General features: G+C 38.6%; 2 protein-coding genes across 2 annotated transcripts; both read right to left on the bottom strand.

The window, feature by feature from the left end:
- Positions 1-3,970: 3,970 nt before the first annotated feature.
- LOC109032906 (uncharacterized) lies at positions 3,971-5,432 on the bottom strand. The gene is made up of 2 exons (XM_019045250.2): positions 5,295-5,432; positions 3,971-4,340 (listed from the first exon to the last, which is right to left on the bottom strand). The coding sequence occupies exons 1-2, from the start codon at positions 5,304-5,306 to the stop codon at positions 4,140-4,142; spliced, it is 213 nt and encodes a 70-aa protein (XP_018900795.1). The 5' UTR covers positions 5,307-5,432; the 3' UTR covers positions 3,971-4,139.
- Positions 5,433-12,313: 6,881 nt separating this feature from the next.
- LOC140224160 (uncharacterized) lies at positions 12,314-19,004 on the bottom strand. The gene is made up of 2 exons (XM_072297591.1): positions 18,786-19,004; positions 12,314-13,562 (listed from the first exon to the last, which is right to left on the bottom strand). Exons 1-2 carry the CDS (start codon positions 18,987-18,989, stop codon positions 13,314-13,316), a joined length of 453 nt encoding a protein of 150 aa, XP_072153692.1. The 5' UTR covers positions 18,990-19,004; the 3' UTR covers positions 12,314-13,313.
- Positions 19,005-19,663: the final 659 nt, after the last annotated feature.

The following is a 19,663-nucleotide window of genomic DNA, read 5'->3' as shown; positions in this document are numbered from 1 at the left end:
GTCGAAGAAAATAACCCACCCTTAAACTTTGTTCCAGGTTGCTCTTCTCTTCGCGATGGTCGCCATCTCCGCCGTCGTGGGTATGCAATCCGAAGAACAGGTCCGTGACAAGCGGGCCATCTACTACGGTGGATACCCCTACGCCTACGCTCCAGCTGCCTACGGAGCTTACGGCTACGGTTACGCCCCAGCAGCTTATGGAAGCTACTACTGGTGAAAATAACCCGCACACTTCGATAGTGCATCTTCGAGCATCGTTGTAAAACCATACATGATTTTGTTTCGATTAAATGCTCAAATAAAAGTTTAATTTCTTGATAACAGAACAAATTGATTCTATTATTTTTACTGGACAAATCTTGAAAGAAAAATTAGTAAATTTTTCATCAAAAGTAAGAACTAAAATATTTTACCTCAAAAGTATCGTAGCAATATGATTATTACGAATAAGAAAAAAACACTAAGAAGTGACCTGAACACTGTATGTAACAAGGTGGAGAAATGGTGCTGGGTCCACACCATTTCGTGGGGGAATCAAAGCAAGAAGTTCCAAAAAATTAAAATTAGAGTTAAAAATATGTTTTAACTCTAAAGAGTACCAGTACAAAACTGAGAGGGGGGGGGGGGGGTGTTCAGCTCAGGCAGTTTGCATTGGATTATTAAGTTGGAGTCACGGCGAGAGATCTATACCGGTTTGGGTCTTTTTAGACATCATCAGCAGATCACTAAAAAAATATTATGTAATTATCAGATAATTGAAAAATATTTTTGACTCTAATTTTAATTTTTGGAACTTCTTGGTTTTGATTTCCCAGTGAAATGGTGTGTACCCAGCACCATTTCTCCACCTTGTTACATATGATTATTGCGTTAAGCACTGTTGAGTTTTTTAAAGTTTTTCAAACGCTCATAAAAAGCTATTTGCAAGTTATTCCGATGATGATCTTCAATAGACGTCAACATTTTTTTTTTTCAAGACCTTACAATACTTTTGAAAATGAAGTCAGGAATTGCAACGAGAAAGGCTTTTCATAAACTAATTTAAAAATCCCCGTGCAAATGCAGTTTAGGTGTGTCGTAATGTAGAAATGTTTTAAGAGAATAAATCACATTGTGGCGGAGGCACAGCACTTGAGTCAAAATAGCACGCATGAGACTGATCAGCAATATTAACAGCACAGTTCATGTTTACAGCTTAAGATATTTTTCTCTCGTAAGACAAATACTTCATCATGAACATTGAACTTAGATTACTTTGAACTATATAACCAGAGACAACTATACAACCGCGAGGAAAATAAAACAAAACTCATAAAGACAGACTGTATTCTCACCAGGGCTGGTTATTGTTTCATTTATCTTCAGTTCATGATATTTTCGTATCATTGAAGTAAGTAGTTCACATTATAACCAAAAATATCCTCGGTATGTTTATGAATGCATAAACATACCATGCATATGTTTATGTATGCTTGGTTAAAAACTGTCAATATGAAACTCTTAATCTGAATGGTAGATATGCTACTTAGATTTTTACAAAACATCCGGCCACGCATTTGTTGCACCCTCCTGACAAAAAAAAAAAAAAAAAAAAAAAAAAAAAAAAAAAAAAAAAAAAACCGTAGCTGAGGATGGCTTCTCATCATCTAATGCGCATACGACGCATGACGCAAAGTTCCACGCGTCGTAGCTGTAGGCGCAAGGGAAGCGCCTTCATTTTAGTTTTATGCAACACGGACATCCATTGAGCAGGTATAGTTGTAGCAGTTGATATCAACACAGCAGCATCAGCTCTAATCTACGATTCACGTCCTCACTGATGAAATGACGTGTTAATGATTTTCGGAAGAAAATAGGAACATATGCATGAGTCACAAGGCCAAGGGGGGAAAAAAAAACAATTGTTAACGTTTGAAAAAAAATAAAATAAAAATTCAACAAAATGTTGACGACCTGGCTCTGTCGGTGTCAGTAGATGAAAGTTTACTGCAATCGTGTTTGGTTTGATGCGTCTTAGAGTGCGGTAGACACATATTGGACTAGCCAGTAGTTTTGTAAAATATCTGATAATTTAAAACATAAAATAAAATTTTCACATTACGTTGACTACGTAAATATTCAGAGGGATTGATAGGTACTTCATCGAAGTCGTATTTAGTGCCGCACAGAAGTCTCGGAATTCCGAGATTGAACAATGCTTGAAAAGAGCGACAGCTCTTACATCTCTATGCGGCTCTATGGGTAAGATTGAATCATCTTGTCTAATGAATGGCCACTTTTGCAGTAATACTCATTAGACTATATTTATCTATACTACATCGCAACGAACCGATAGGATCATAGGCCTCTTTGGCACGACCTTAAAATTCAAACTGTCCTTCGAGCTCGTTTGCTAGTCATAACTCTGATTTCCACGATTAAATTTTCTCACTTATTGAAACTCTGCCTTTTTAGAAAACATTACGGTCACAATTTTTTCTAAAGTATTTATAGAGGCTTTGCTGATTCTAATCTCTGACTCTCCTCCTTGTCATTTGATTAAACTTTCAAAGAATCATAACGTGTCCCACTGCATGCATTATACGAAACCTCCTTTGTCACATGGACGAGAACACCTAGTTTTTTCGTGGTTTTTTATTTTAAAATTTTTTCATTGCACAATATCCAAATAATTCACTCAATACAAAGAGGCTCTCGTTATAACAAAAGCCAATTAGAAAAATACGGACGAGCTCCGACATGAATGGCTCGCGGTGTGTACTGGTCGGAAATGTCCAAAGATTAAAGCGCGCACTGTGGTAAACGCGCAATGCGTGAAGTATTCCAGCAGTCTTGTAGGCGCTTGTATGCGCTTAGCGCCGACTGCACTGTGTTAGGCGCGATTAGTTTAACTCGTACGGTCAGCGTTTTTTCAACTCGTTACCTATCATTAAGTGTTTGCTCCTCTGTATGGATAATTGGCATTTAATAGGTGGAAAAAAATTACATCCAACTACTTTTCTTTTGTTTATTTACAAGCGGTAATCACTTACTCGCACCTCTTGTGAAACTGCGGGCTGATTTGTCAGCCACTGGAAACTCATAAACAATGGGAGTAGTCATTGTTTACGCTCTTGAAAAGACAGATTCCTTGGTTGAAACTTGCACGTTTTCCCGTTTACAGGTTAAAGGTTAGAAGGTTAAAGGTTTAAAGGTTAACAGGTCGCTCGCTATAGAGAGAGTCTCTCCGTTTGCAAGCTTGTCGAGTCGGGAGGAAAATGCAATTATTTAAAAAAGTTGCAATTATTAAAAGAAAGTTCAAGGTACTGACCGATTTCCTTGCTGGAAAGAGGTTCTCATTATAACGATAGCGTTACAAAGAGACTACTTTAAAGAAAATTTAGTCATTTTTCTTCTTTATTATTTGAATTGATTGAATTTTTATCAAATATGTTTTGTTATTTTTGAGAGGAAAATAATAAATATCTATAAACCCAATAGAGTCTGTACAAATATTAGCATTTAGACACAATCATTAAGAGAAAGAGAGTCTCTATTATGAAAAAAGTCTTACAAAACATTTCAAAGTTTAGGGGCTTAAAAAAGCGGATCAAATGCAGAGATCATACTTGAATGACCCAATGAAAATAAACGCAAATAATATTTTATGACCTAACTCTTAGGATAATAGTAAGATGCTCATATTGAAAAAGCGGTAGATAATTTCGTATTAAGGAAAGTATTTATCGTTAGAGAAAAAGAAAGCAAACATATTTGAGGAGTATGTCGAGTTATACTTTAAAATTTAGTTCTCTGAATTGATAAATGACCGTGTTAGATTTTGCATAATAATCTCTCAATGTCACCATTTTTACAAATTACTTAAGAATAAATACGAGTTCGTAATGAATGTTGTTCGCACACCTGACTTTAGTAAGAATGCTCATTCAAGGAAAATTGTGTATCATGTTCGTAAAAGAGAAACTAATAATTTATTCTTAATGTTTATTCTTTTTATTTTCTTTACGGTTTTACAGTATTTTCTTGAGAATAAATGCTAGAGCACAATAATGGTCGGGCATGATCTAGACGCGAAGTCTGGCACAGGGATGATTTTGGTTTGTGACGAAGGCTTTTGAGATGGTGTTGGATCAGTGCATCTAGTAGTAGCCATAGTAAGGTGCAGGGGCACCGTAGTAGCCATAGGGGTAGGCCGAAGGGGCGTATGCGTAGGCGGCCGGGGCATACGAGTAGGGGTAGGAGTAGCCTCCATAGAAGATCGCTCTCTTGTCTCTTGCTCCTTCTTCGCTCTCGTTCGCGAAAACAGCGAAAACTGCGAAGATAGCGAACAGTAAAGCAATCTGAAAAAAATCAAATAGTTATCATTTAAATAATAATTTAGTAGATTAATTCGTCAATTTTTTTGAATTTGAAAAGCAAGTGAAATCTTCGAAAATGTGTTCTTAGGAGGGTGCTCTGAAATTCGATTGGAAATAAATTTAAGCTGAATACTTTAAAATTTTAAAATATTATTTCTGGAAAGACGTCAAACTTTTTATTTTAAATGAGATAAAACTTCCTATCAGTGATATATAATTCACAAAATGCGCAGTCAAAGGAAATCAGCTGTTGTCACATTACATTTGGATTTGTTTTTCTTTAAAGAACGGTTGAACCGATTCTTTTGACAGACATTAATTATGTTCTTTGACGATAAATGCTCTAATACTGTCTAACGAATTGATTCGTGCCGCCTTTTGAAGAAAAATAAACAACGTAATTTGGCAACAGCTGACGGTGCTCGAGAGACATGACTCACCTATGTGTTCACTTTTGTTGAAAATTTGGCCAAATAAGAGGGGATTTCTTTCCCCCATTAATTTGGGCTATTCATTCAAGTTCCTATCCATACCTGCACGGCGAAAGGATGGAATTTGGGCCGCTTGGTCTTATAAGGGTCCAAGCATAAATGATGTAACGTGAGTTCTAGTAGTAGTTATCAAAATATTTGGTTCAATTATTATTTGCATGCTTTAACTGATACTACTGACAGGGGTCTAATAGCATCCAAAGGTGATTGCAATTTTCAGGATCACAGATATATGTAGTAAGTTAGCGAATTAAGTGACCTTAAGGCTTATACCGCAAGCATGTTTGAGTGTGCACCGAACATTTGAGTTATGAAGTTATATTCTATGATATACTTTGAGGCTTTTTCTGGTAAAAGGAGATGCATTATCTCGCAAAAAAAAACTCAACTGTGCCGTACTCTATTCCGGAACTGTTAGTATGTATAATTGTATCGTCAAACTTACTTGGAATTTCATGATGGTGTTTGGTTAAGCTGCTTAGAAGCTAGGAATCAAATTGGAGCACGGAAAGGAATATTTGTCGTTGAGTTGGGTGTAGATTCTTTTATATAGTGTGAATTTTACTTGATATTATGGGGGACGTGAGGTCAGAGACACGCAATTTAGATCGGGCGGGGGCTGTGGGGTGCACTAAAACCCCTTTGGCGATCAAGATAACGATAGCACTGATTGATGCTAATCACACTGAGATTTAGAGTGATAGATTGATGAGCTACGGTGCCATGCTGAGTGATGTTAATTGATGTAAGAACGACCACAAAATGCCTTCATTAAAATTAGTTTCATTCCCATGAAAGAAGGAAAGCGAGCTTTCACGTTGCTTTGCTCCGCAAGGTAGGCATAACTGTTCTCGTGAAAATTGAATTTGATTAAAATGCAAGGAATACATTAAAATTACTTGAAAATCAGATTCCTGGTCACTGTTAGCAATTTGGTAAAAAGTATAATATTCACAGCTAAATCTTTGTCTTGACCCCTCTTGGTAGGAGTGCGATAACCATATTTTAACTGATAGTTTTTGATATTTTCAATTTACACACGTGCCACTGATGTCTGTTATAGCTTTTTACATATGAGTTTGACAAATACAAATTTCCCCTTATCAAGATAATCTCCTTGGATCCTCGTTTTGACAAGATTTGGCGTTCCATCTTTTTACTCCCCAAAAGCAACTTGTCAACTCCAAAATCAAAACTTCAAACCATCATCGTTCTTTGGTTTGACATTTATATTGTTTTCTATTTGAAAAAAGTGTGTTGAACATTTTTTCAGTTTTGGTGCGGTACTAGTAACCAAAGTTCAAGGTTTTGTTTTGTAAATCGAGGTCTCTTTTCCGGTGTAGGTATACATTGGCGGATCCAGCAATTTGGGAACACCGAATTTTCTCCCATCGAAACCTACGGAAGCGTATCGATTCTTGGAGAGGCCAGGTGCTCTAACAAGAATCGATTATTTAATATAGGTTTAAGGGGAGGAAATTCGGTGTTCCCAAATTTCTAGATGCACCTCTGATGGGTGGACAGCTGCAAATGTTTTTTTAGTATTTTCTTCCGTGCAGCGTTCAAAAGAGCACACGGGAGACTGTTGTTTTTCCGGCAGGAATGACGATGAATTACCCTGAAAGTGCATTGAGAAAGGTTCATCCCACGCCTCGCTCAAGATAGCCGCGTTGTCGATCGAAAGCTTTAAAGCTGAGGGAAGATCAAAAATAAACCCCGAGTTGCGACTCGGACCGGACCGGTGAGACATCTTTCAAATTCAATATCCTGTTCTCAATATTTTGCATTCCTCGGCTTTCCGCGTCGGGCTCTGACCACAGCGAGCGAATATTCCACCATGACGAGAGGATCAAAGCGTGCTCCGGTGGCTTGCAACCTGTCGTAGCAATCTAATTTCCTCACAGCAGTCTCCCTAGTTGCCAGTAGAGTCCCTTTATAAAGAGAGTTGAGACAACGCGGCTCGTGGATGTCACAAACGGGAATAAAGATTACACAAATCGGACGTTTGCGGCTGTAATCTTTGATCAACCCATTCCCGAATTCCTGTCTCCGTTCCCACTCTCATTTCATTTGTTCCTTGCCGTACCTCCTATTCCCCGGTCCATTCCAGTTTATAATCTTTGCAATTGGTGAAACTGTAATTTATTTTCCCGTTTTGTGACACTGCGAAGGTTTAAATACAGGAACCAATCAGGGATGGATTTGCATTGTCTTTACTCGCAGTATGAAGGGACTCTAATTGCCAGGTTCTAGTTCTAAAGAGATCATTGAAGTGAATCTAAGTGATCCAAAAATAAAAACCAAAAATTGGAATGAAGACGTACTCTTTTGCACCATGATTTTATCACTAGAACACGTCTCGACATTTTAGATGTGGACATACATGTATTGCGTCACCTTCCGGCCGAAGTATCACAAGCGCTACGCGACGTTTCAAAGTTTCCGACGCCATTTTTGTCATGGGAACGGAGTTCCCCATGATATTACAATCGTTCCGTTGCTTTCGCTATGGGATTCCCTATACCTCTGCGACCTTGAGCGTTTCGCCCAGTCTCCGATTTTTGGTAGATTTTCCGATGTATCAAAAACCGTTGTATTTTTTAGCCAATCATGTCTCTACGTCAAGTTGTGTTGATTGCTAAAATTCGCTTTCAGCGAGTTTTTTACCACTTTGAGATGTCGTGTCTGACTGGTAAATCTGCGCAGAACCACGAAGTTCCGTTTTTAGGCAAATTCTCTTTTTTGGGAGGTTTTCATTGGCTATTTTTCGCCATCAGTTTTCTGTTCGTTGGTGCAAAAGATCGCCTACCTCGTTGCTCTTGAGAAGCCGCCATTATCCCACCTCAAATTTTAAACATAGATATAAAGAAATAATAACCATCGTACAAGGTGGAAAATTGCTCTGGAGGACCCGTTACGGATATATGAGCCAAAATCAGAACTCGATTGATGGATTTAATCCATGAATACAGAAATATTGCTTCAGCTTACTGCCCCGATCGCAAATGCATGGTGTGATGAACCTTGTGACATATGACAGCATAGGTAAACAATGTCTCACAGAGTAATGCGGTTAATCCGTTGTGTCTCAGGACGCCAGTGGCCGAACTGTTGAAATCTCAAGGACGTCTTTTGTGAAGCCCCGCTCAGCGTCCGAGATCACTTAACTGTTCTCTTTTTCTCCCACAACATCTGAGCGGTGAGATAGCTCAGCTAGCTACGCCACTGTTCTGATTCTGGGAGAGCGTCACTTTTTGTGCGAGCGGGGGTTCGAATCTCGTAGGGGACAGCTAATTTTTACTGGTTGTATTGAATGTTTTAGACCAATCATCTAACAATAATTAATACTTGGCAACTTAGGAAGCACATAGGTCCCTTACGATGCGTATTCGGGCATATGTGTAGAGTAAAAATATCATACGTAGGGTGTCCCAAAAGTACCGGGACTGGTTCTGTTACTTCAAAAGTAAGATAGATACAGACATGATTTTGGTCTCATTTTAAAGATCAACTCAATACCTATCGATTAAAACCAAGATCAGCTCAATCGAATAAAAATTGACCGAGTTATGACAATTTGAAATTAGTGAGGAAAGTTTACCCCTACGGTTTTTAGGAAGATTTTTCGCTTACCAGGATTCAAAAAGTTAATACCGTCAAACGGGGCTACTTGGGACTACAGGCTAACATGGGACACTCTAGGGAATTTTCGCGTTGTTGTGTGTGGTAGCACTGTAATGTTTATTTTTGTTCTTCTGATGCCATAACCTCATTCTACATTACTCCGGCATGGCTGTTCATGACCAAGAAGAATTTTGAAACCCAAATAAGTATTTAAAAAAAAATATTTGTCTCTTTAATATTTTTTTGTCATATTTGAACACCGTTATACTTTCCTGGGGATCTCAGTACCTTTCCACCACATGCAAACTTCTTATATGTGAGTAAGTCACAAATGTGCCTCTGTTGATGGGGTCTGCTTCAGTTTTACAAAAATTTTCGTTTTCATCCCCAAAATTTCCAAAAAACCAAAAAACTAGGAATCGCTGGGTAACATGGGACACCCTATTTTCTCCTTTTTAGTGATATCGTTTCCATGTTTTCCAATTCTACCTTGCATTACAGACTAAGAGGGAGGACCTATTGGCAGTGCTTTTGAGATAAGAGATTTCCTGGGTTATATTCAGGTTTTTATCAGTTAAGTAGGTACTGATCTGTTTATGACAGGTATTTCGTAATTTTAAAAGAAACATGGTCCGGACGTACAAAAGAAAACCAGGCTCTCGGGCATACAGAGACTTCTCACAGAACTCATTGAAGAAAGCTGTCAAAGCAATTCGAAAGGGTGCTTCTCTGCGTAAGAGGGTAAGACGTCAACAAAATTTGGAATTCCGAAATCAACCCTTAACAGACATGTTCGCAATTTTTTGAAAGAATACTTTTCTTAATGCATACCTTTACTTACCCACTAAAGGTTGGTACCTACCTACTCAAACTGCCATAGGTGCCTCTTAGTTGATAACTTTGAAACGTTTTGACCTCAATATTAGCTTTAAGTTCCTCAAGGCTGTCATGCCATTTTTGTTTCCTACTTAATTCTTTAAAAGACTTGTTCAAATTTACCAAAATTGTATTATTTTATAGATAAATGTTCAATTTACTTTTTTAAAATTCAGTTTACTGTCCCATGTTGCCCTGAAAGAGCCTAACATGGGCCAAACACTTGATTTTCATTCGTGTCCCAAGTTACCCCGAGTATCGGGGTAACTTGGGACAGTCGAAAATCGAAAAAAAAAAATATAAGGGGGGGGCATAAATTTTTTTTTCCTTTAAAATTCGATATGCGTACCAACGAACTACCTTTAGCACAAAAAAGTTTGGCAAAATAATGTATGGTTCGTTTTGGAGAAGCTTTTTTGTGCTAAAATCGTCCCAAGTAGCCCCGTTTGACGGTATTCCTATCCACTTTCCTCCGAATCTTCCATAACTTCCTTTTGCTTTTCAAAGTACCGTCCATCAAACCGGATGCACTTTTTCATGCGCTCTTGCCACTTATCCAACATTGTTTTCCTGAATTCTTCCTCTGGGATGGAGTTGAAGAAGTTTTGAATTGCATTCTGGATTTCGGTCTTCGATATGAATCTTCGTCCGCGAAGCTCCTTTTTAAGCGTAGGCATAGGCGGTTCTACGGGGGTGCCAGTGGGTGCCGGGCACCCCCAAGCCAAAATTAAGCACGGTTATCGGAATCGTGAAATTAAGCTGCTTTTAAAGATTCTGTATTCGCTCACACCGAGAAAAAATCCCAGCAATTAATCGTAAAGGTTTTAAACAGAATTAATATTAATAGCCGTGTTTTACAAAGATTCTACTGTTTTTTTTATGGTAAGATTGTAGTTTTGATGGAAAGTTTTGCTAAAAATTTTCTACATTGAATTTATAGGTATTTAAGTGGAAAGGAAGGAGAGAAAAAGAGAAAGGATGGTAGGAAAGGGATAAAACTTGAGGGCCGGAACTTTGGCCTCCCCTGAGCGACCGTCCCCTTCGGGGCCGGTCTCCGACATTTTCCACCTCTGGGCACCCCCAAGCATGAAGGTCTAGAACCGCCTATGAGCGTAGGAAACATCCAAAAATCACATGGAGCCAAGTCAGGGCTATAAGGGGGATGAGGGATTGTTTCAACTCCATTTTTACTCATAAATTCACGTGTTAAGCTCGATGTGTGAGGCCGCGCATTGTCTTGATGGAGTATCCACGAAGCTTTCAAGTCCGACCGTTTCCGGGAAATGTGCATTCTCAACTCCTTTAGTACTTTGCAATAATACGCACTGTCAACTGTTGTGTTTGGTGGTACAAAATGTTGATAAATGACACCTCGAAAATAAAAAAACACAATAAGCATCACTTTATCGGCCGACTTTTCGATTTACGGCGATGGAGAATCTTCCTTAAAAACCGTAGGCGTAAACTTTCCTCGCTGATTTCAAATTGCCATAACTCGGTCAATTTTTATCCGATTGAGCTGATCTTGGTTTTAATCGATGGGTATTGAGTTGATCTTTAAAATGAGATCAAGAGCATGTCTGTATCTATCTTACTTTCGAAGTTACAGAACAAGTCCCGGTGCTTTTGGGACACCTTATGTATACTTTACGCCGAAAAAGCGAACCTGAAACTTAAATGCGTTAACTTCCGAAAACCATATATAATCCAACGAAAATAAATAATTGGTACATAACAGCTTTCTTGTATGCAAAGAAAATAATTAAAAATGTTAAGAATGAGATGTCAACACAAAATTACATAGCCCCTTCAATTCAGAAGATACTACAAACGAACTGTACCTTAACATTTTCATATCCCAGAAGCTAACGTTCCCATGACGAATATTGCCATCGCTAGCGATTGCAAAATCCAACTTGTATTTTATTACTGTGAAATTGTTGGTTGAATCTGTTAAAAATATTAAATAAGTCAAAAGAGCTGCAAATCCACAAACTGAGATGACTTTGTTCAGCACTGGTGTCTCAATCTTATGCAGATAATATGAAACTGAATAATTTGGCTGGCATGATTTTAGTGTCAAAAATTTTGACTTGTCAATGCTGGTTTTTTTTAAACCGGCCTTAAAAATTAAGTTTAAGATTTTAGTTTAATCAAACGTTTTCAAAAATTACAGAATTTTTAGAAGACCCTGAGAAAAAAATCAGTGCCGAGTTCAACAGAGAGGATCTGCAAATGCGCCAACTTTGAAAATATGGTTCAATGTTTGCTGCAATGGCATACATCGTCACCTTCCAGGCAAAGTATCACAAGCGCCATGCGACGTTTAAAAATTTCCGCCGCCATTTTATTTTTTTACAGAGAAATTGTTCAACGAAGCTGTCCGAAAATTTCACTGAATTTTCTTTGTGCTGCCGATAAAATTTAGTGAAATTTCCAAACAGATTCAACCAACAATTTCTCAGTAAAGAAATAAAACGGCGGCGGAAATTTTTAAACGTCGCATGGCGCTTGTGATACTTTGCCTGGAAGGTGACGACATCATGTGGAAGCAGCGACGGAATGTATTATTTCAACAATAACTTTTCAATTTGAACTTTGTATTTAATTTTAGAAATAAGAGCTGACTAATTTATTAGCTTATTTTGCAAGACAGAAAAAACCAAACAATCTCAGCAGCAACTTTGCAATTTTTTGGGTTCATTTTTCCCAATCTCTGTTTATTGTAAGTTCTTTAAAAGAGGAATGATAAGAATAATTTTTAAAATTTGAAAATCTTCCGCGCGTTATGAGGCAACTGATCTTTTGTATAGAACTTTGTGACAATAGTTTTTCTTTCGTACATGATTGATTTTTTCATTATTCTTCATTGATTCTTAAGTTTTGAAATTGGATCGAGTAGGTAAGTCAGAAATTACTACATTTGTGCTGAATACAATTATTTACATTTTTATTTTTTTTAAATTTTAACACAATTCAGAAAAAAAACACTGGTAACATTTGGTCATAAAAATAAAAATACGAGATTCTTTGATCACATGTTTCATAGCTAATTCGATTCTCCTCCAAATTTCTACCGGTCTCTTGTGAGTTCCGTTTCAGAATATGTCTCGCTCAAAATATTGCAGTGAAGCACGTAGTCAGTCTGAACCCAAGCCGTAAATTTGGGCTTTCTTCACTCTGTACCGGAAAAAATAATCAAAACTATACTATTTCAAGAGACGAGTAATTTTCGTAGAAAACCTGCTCTCTTCTAAAATAGCACAGTTTTCAGAAACACTCCTTGAAATTTCTTCACTGCCAGTGTGAGGAAAACAATGTTCTTTTCTTGACAAGTCTGACCGAGGATTTCGAATAACTTAGCCAATCAAAGAACACAATAAACCAAACTTGACAGCAATGAAAGGGCACACTTTGGCCTCCTGCAACAAGAGAGAGAGAGAGAGAGAGAGCGAAGGATCTAAATGATAGAATGGCCAGATTTTAATGGCTAAATAAGAGATCGAAAAAATGTGGAGGAAAGAATTAAGCTTCTTCCCTATAAATGTGACTTCACTGGTATATTCTAAGGGACAGATGATACTGATATCAAGAGATGTTGACATTTTTCAGTGACTGGCTACCCAACAATGAGTAAAAATGAGCTGGATACGAAGGGAAAACGGTAGGCTGATTTCATAAAGTTATGGTAAATGGGAGAAAAGGCACTTAAGATTGGCAAAACTTAAAAGGATCAAAATAAAAGGTGCATCCCATAAAAGGAGAATGAAGGGGGGCATACCCCATATAAGGGGGCATCTTTTTCACCGGGGATTAGGGGTTTTTCAGGCAAGATAGGATAATCTCACCTGTTACTATGGCTGTGGGAGGGGGGAGAGGGGGGGGGGGGTAGATTGCACATACTCCATGAGTACAGGTCAGAAGTCCCGAATTGGAGTTTTGCTGAATATTTGTACTAGGTTGTTTAGTAGTAAGCAGGGTATGCAGCGTAAGCTGCAGGTGCTGCAACATAGCTAGCGCGGTAGGCGGCCGGGGCGGCTACGTAGGCGGCGGTTGGTGCATAGGCGTAGCTAGCTGCAGGTGCGTAGGCGGCGTATGGGTAGGAATAGGCGTATGGGTAGGCAGCCAGAACGCCTCGCTTATCCCGGGCTTGTTCCCTCGTCTCTGCTGCGAAGACGGAGAAGATAGCGAAAAGGGCGAATACCAACGCGACCTGAAAAATAATAGACATTTTTAGGATTAATACATACCACAATAATAGACACTAAAACTGCCGTGCTAAGGAAAAACGCCGTATGAACATTCGAGAGTTGCCAAATTTTCTTCGATAAGATGTTTATTTTTGAGGAAAGTTATGAATATTATTCCTTGAAATGTTCAAGAGCCTCAGGTGAAATTGCGAACAAAATTATCTGAAAAATTAGATGGAAAATATTCATAAGTTATCGACAACGCCCAGGTTCATACGGCGTTCTTCCTTAGCACGGCAGAAAAAGTCTACTATGGTACAAATTGTTTCAATATTCAAAAATAAAATTAATTAGGATTAAGATTAAATTGACGGTGAAACTACCAGACCACGTATATCGTTGGCGGTGTTTAAAAGTCTCCGCGCGCTCCATTGTATTTCTTTGAAGGAGCACAAGTCATTATCAGTTCTAGAAATTTGTACAGAGTTTTCTCTGCATTAAGAAGAAGCAACGAGGAAGTTTTCACGTATTGACGTTAAGTAGTTTTCCATTTAAAAAATAAAGTATGATAGGAAGTTTACAACGTCGTAAACCAAGATACGTGGTCTGGTAGTTCCACCATCAATATTTATATCTGTTAGCATCAAAATGAATATCTGAGGAATATTTTCTTAATCAAAATGCTCAAAATAGAAAACCAAAATGTACTTGGTGTTTCCAAAAGATAGTCCAACGTTCCAAAAAATAATACAGCACGGAAAATAGTTTCTAATTGTCTCAATTGATTCAACATTGATCCTTAAAAGCAAATTCAAAATGTACTTCAGATCCTTAAATAATGGATAAAATGCAAGTAAGATAAGTATACTGGCGTAGTTGCACAAAACAAAGAAAGAATAACATATATTTTAGGTTTGCTATTAATTAATTTAATACTCCATGAATGCTTATGAGATTTAATTAGACCAAAGCGTTTATTCGAGCGAAAGGGAAATGAAGGCTGAAATAAACTAAGTGGACGCAGAGAAGGTTTAAAAGTGAATTAGGAAATCACGAAACTACAGTGAAAATTAAGGATTTTTGTAGTTTGGATTGCAAGATTTCCTCGTCTCAAAAACAAAGTTCGTAAAATTTGGTACATAAATGTTTAAAGTTTTCGAAGTTCAACTTCATACTAGAGTCGCACTTGTCAAATTCACCAAGAAAGATGCCTCCATCAATCAGCAAAGAGTTTTCCCTTGTCCCCAGATCATACTGGCTGGCTCAAAGCTTTGAGAGCTGTTTGTTCTCTCCAGCCCAGTTCCAAGAACGCGGGGACGTGGGTAGGAACGCCAATGGTAAAAAACAGCGATATGGTATAAAAATGGAATATTTGAGTGTGGTTTGAAGTACAGCTATTTATACGATTGCAATGAGCAAACAAGAGCGTCTAGCTTTGATGTTGGTCTCTTAAGCTCAATTCAGAATTTGCGCAATGGACGGCAAGAGGTAATTGCCCGTGCTTTAAGAGAGCTTTCATATTTTCCTCTTTTTTATTTTTTAAGGACATCTTCACACAGGGCACAGGAACAAGATGGTTCTCATATGATCTCTTTGTCAGGAGGTCGGAATCTGCTCTACCTCATACTTTTGCTTTTGAGAATGCCTCCTTTAATAGATATTTGAGACCTTAAAAGACACGCTATGCTCCTTTTGAAAGTCCTGAGGGTCACGGAAAATCCCATGAATGTGTAATTATTGGGAATCTCTGAGCACTTTTTGTCAGATTTTTGTAAATTTGTCAAATTCTAGTTGTCACTAATGGCATTTTAAACAATTGCAATCGATATTTTGACTCCAAGGAACGCCTCCATTAATATTGTATTTTAGTCATTTCGATGTAGATCATTGACTCCACCCTGAGAACCTTCTACATATCCTACATCGTATTGGTCCTGATGAGCTACGGTCCCAGCGGCCTTCAAAATTTTCTTTCCTGAGGATTCAACTATTACTGTCGGATCCATCTTAAGCGTAAAGTTGCAACAGCCACGGTAGTGACTGGTAACGCCTATACCACATTTCGTAATAATACTATAGGCTGGAACTACAGTTCACTTGCTTGGATCGGACGACGAAGGACTTTTCTCAGCATTTTTACTTAGATCGAATTTACGATTGCAATATTATGGGAAATTGAAACTTTTGTAAAACTTTAATGTGACTTAACTTTGTTATTTTTTTTATGAACAATTATTTCCGTGGCGTTTTACAAAAACCTACTTTAAAAGGAAATTCTCATGTATCAAGTTGAACTTAAACAAAATTAAATATCCCGTAAAAACAAAAGTGGAAATGGAACGCTAATAGGTAGTAGGCACCTGTATTTTGTGTAGTAAAAAGTAAATAGTTGCATTTTTTACGGAAAAAAGGAAAACTTCCAAATAAAACTTGGCAATACCGTGAACTATAGATTTAAGCAGTCGTTCAAGAGGTCGACGATAAAAATGGTCATGGTCAAAAAATTATGACCTCACGACATCGGATGATGAAGAATTAGACTACATTTAGCAATTGGGAACTAAAATTTCCATAGCTCAGCTAAGAATAACCTCTGCGCCATTAGTTTCCCCATGTACATAAGGGTTTTTACGGATGGGCCAAAAAGTGTAGCTCCTAATTGCAAAATGGTGTCCAATTCAGGACGACCTACACGGAAAAAAAAGTACTGTCATTTTAATCGTCGCGACTGCTAAAGGAACAGTCCTTGGATGTTAAAAAACGGCACAGCATCCCGGCTTTTAAAATAACATTACCTTTGTCTGATATTATAACAGGCGCTTTGCTGTCACATTGACAGTAAATGAATGTAACAATGACAACAAAATCTGCTCAACCTACATCAACTAGTCTGTTTCACTAGCAGCGCAGCTGCTGGCGTAAGCGTCGGTTCCCCATCAGATTGACGCTCACGCTGCTTTCGATTTAACAGCGGCCGCTGCTGTTGAAATAGCAGCGTCTCTGTTTTCATGACGGCCGGTTCGCTCTTGAATTTAAATCCACGCTGCTGTCGATGTAGCAGCGCTGCTGCTCGTGTAAAAGCAAATTCGCTCTTGAATTTTCATTCACACCGCTGTTAAAGTAGCAGACACAATCCCACGCAGCTGTAAAAAATCATGGTCATACTTACATGCTTATGTAAATAGCTGATAATTGCTTAACTGCTTTCAAGTAAATGATGCAAAAACCATAGATAATATTCCGGTTAAAGTAACATTTACAGACTAAATCAGTTTCACAATGAGTTAATTTCACAAAAATGAAACAGCTTAAATGCACAAAAACACAACACAAAGTATGCATCTTTGCAGTTCTCGGTGGAGCAGAATTAATCATGGCTTAGGGGTCGTCAACAAATTAAGTGAGGCACATTTTAAACCCTCCCTCTCCACCGGTTATTTTCTTTTTTCCAAAAAACCCAACTTATCACACGCGGACTGGTCAGATTTCGCACATACCTACACTGTATTACACATTGAAACACTTTACGTCATTAAGACAATGTCACGTTGGCGTCTTTAATAAAAAACAACGTAAGGACCAAACAGCCGATTGTGCTTATGAGTTAAAAACAAGAAGAATGTATTATAAAAGGTTTCAAAAAATTCTACCAAGATTAGGATTTGCTAAATTATCACTTGATTTCATTTCAAAACAGCCTAGATTTCTTTAAACTTAAAAAAGGAAAAAATCACACAATGGAATTAGGATTCTGCAAAAAAAACCATCGGAAAGTATAGAAGATAGGGCTGATAGGAAACGAAATCAAAACCGTGCCTGCATATAAATACGTAAGGCACGCTAAAAATAATAATTGTATGCACTGAACGCAAACCTAATTGAGTCGAGAGTGCGTGTAATGTCAATGGTGAAGTTGAAACCAAAAAACACAAATATACGGCAGAAGAAATTCCGAGTTCAACGAATTCATGATGATTCCTCAAAAAATGGCGTCTGCCCGCAACTGATTCCAGTGTGCCCAAATTTGCTTATATCGTAAGAGTTACTTTCGTATGGAGCTACTAATTTTTCAGACCGCGCACTGAGTATCAAAACTAATCACTTTCTTTGCCAAAATTCACTCGCAAACACAATTTGAGTACGATTTCGAAACGCAAGCGCAAGACTTCTCTGACTCAAAACCACTAACTGATGAGCAAACGAAATCCCTTAAAACAGTGACATGGCCGCCTCAGCGAACAGACTGGAATGCGCGAACAACGCCGAAGGAAGAAACAGCCGAACACCGGGCCCGGGCGGTTACAGTTCTGAGAATTTCCCTGGCCGGGCCCATTGTCAGGTTGGCGCGCAAGCGCAACCCTAGAGAAGGAGGGTGGACAGTGGAGGCTGGAGGGTAAGGAGAGGTTTTCTGCGTCACCGCTCGTAGCGGGGGTGGGGCGATCGACGACTGCATATAACTGCGCATGCGCTCTGCGCCGATCGCACGGGACTGGCCGGGATGGGATGCTCCGTGCAACGGTCAGCATTTTACAGTCAACCCGCTGTTAAATTGTGTGCTGCTATTTCAACACCCTCGCTGTTGCTTTAGCAGATTATTTCTGCGAATTTAACGGCCTTCAAAACATTAGACCAACACCTGCCCGAATGTAAATTTAATATCCAAACGAATGTCAAAATAACGTGTGGACTGTAAAATAAAAAGCCAATGACAGTCATTCCAAGAGCTTCAGGAACTGTTGATTTAATGAACCGCACCTGACGTTAACTTTACAGTCGTGCGATGATGGAATAACATACAGAATGTTATTTCAAAAGCATCAATAAGATGTTGAGCTAACAGATTTGCATACTTTTGTTTCAACATACTCAAAATGTTCAATTAGCAGTCACGACAAGTAAAAAAACAGAGAAATGTCAAACAAGTTTAACATTCAATGTGACTGTTAAAATGACAGTTCTTTTTTTTCCGTGTAAGAGGCAAAAGTGTGCGAGTTCATTGCAAGGGCGCTAGAGCTTTTCAGAAGTTTTAAAAACCAGAGCCACAAAAAGCATAGGCGGATCCTGCAATTTGGCAACACGGGATTCCCTCCATTTAAACCTTTGTTAAATAATCGATTCTTGTGGGAGCACCTGGCCCCTCCAAAAATCGATACATTTTCATGGGTTTAAATGTAGAAAAACAATGTTGCCAATTTGTTGGATCCGCCAATGCAAAAGAGTGGTAAGTGATGAGCCACTGAACTTACTTGGAATTTCATGATGATTGATGGGTTGTTGTAGGTGGAGTAATCCAGTGAAGCGAGCACAGACAAGTGATTGGAGATGATGAGTGCCCGGGCGCTTTTATACGTGGGCCAGTGTCCATCGGACGTCAAAGTGGCCGAAATTAGAATTCCGGACACAAAGGACACGGGACCGTGGATGGCCCCCGTGATGCAACCTCGGCCCATGCAGCCCGCGCTCCTGCCAGCGCCTAGCCCAGAGACCCCGTTGGCCTGGGTCACTCATCCATTGATGTGATACCAATATCAATCAAATTAGACTCGCAGATATTATCAGATTAGCCACGCTCGGATTCGACGAGGTAGTGCGTTACGACCAACCTACCTCTCGAGCAAAAGTTTTCACGAGTTTTTACTTTCTAGGGTATCCTAGGGTAGAGGAAGTATTGCCATCCTGCAAGAGAAAAAAAAGTTGAAATTTCATCATTTCTAGACGTTTTAAGGCCACAGGAGTCAAAATAACCATACTTGAAAAAATGTGTGTCCGTCCGTCAGGCGTCCCCCAAATCTGTGTACAGCGGTATCTCAGAATCTATCCGTTCGATTTCATTCAAATTTTTTGAACAGTTTTTATTTTTCGATTTGAATATACATTGGTATATCCGTACGCATGGTAAGTTTTATTACATAAAACTAAAGAGATGACTCAATGTTTGACTAAGTCCATTCAATATATCGAAGAGCATCTGGATCGCAATCGTATGTGCCTAGTGCGTCGCATAGCCTGAAAAGTGTTCCCTAATGTTGCTTTCCTCTACAATGTTATATAAAAGTCACCCACCACAATTGTAACGTTTTTCCTAATTATTGACATAGAAATTTGAAACTTTGGAACCACTCCC

Source organism: Bemisia tabaci, chromosome 3, assembly GCF_918797505.1.
Source record: "Bemisia tabaci chromosome 3, PGI_BMITA_v3".
NCBI classification, from domain to species: Eukaryota; Metazoa; Arthropoda; class Insecta; order Hemiptera; family Aleyrodidae; genus Bemisia; species Bemisia tabaci.
The sequence above is the reverse complement of the archived record's forward strand: the minus strand, read 5'-3'. Positions and strand labels throughout refer to the sequence as shown.

What these genes read in the sequence shown, in the direction of transcription:
- LOC140224160 (XM_072297591.1), bottom strand. Translation starts at nt 18,989, where the DNA reads ATGGGCCGAGGTTGCATCACGGGGGCCATCCACGGTCCCGTGTCCTTT. An exon ending in CAATCATCATGAAATTCCAA is followed by an intron (nt 13,563 to 18,785) that starts GTAAGTTCAGTG and finishes ATTATTTTTCAG; the next exon opens with GTCGCGTTGGTATTCGCCCT.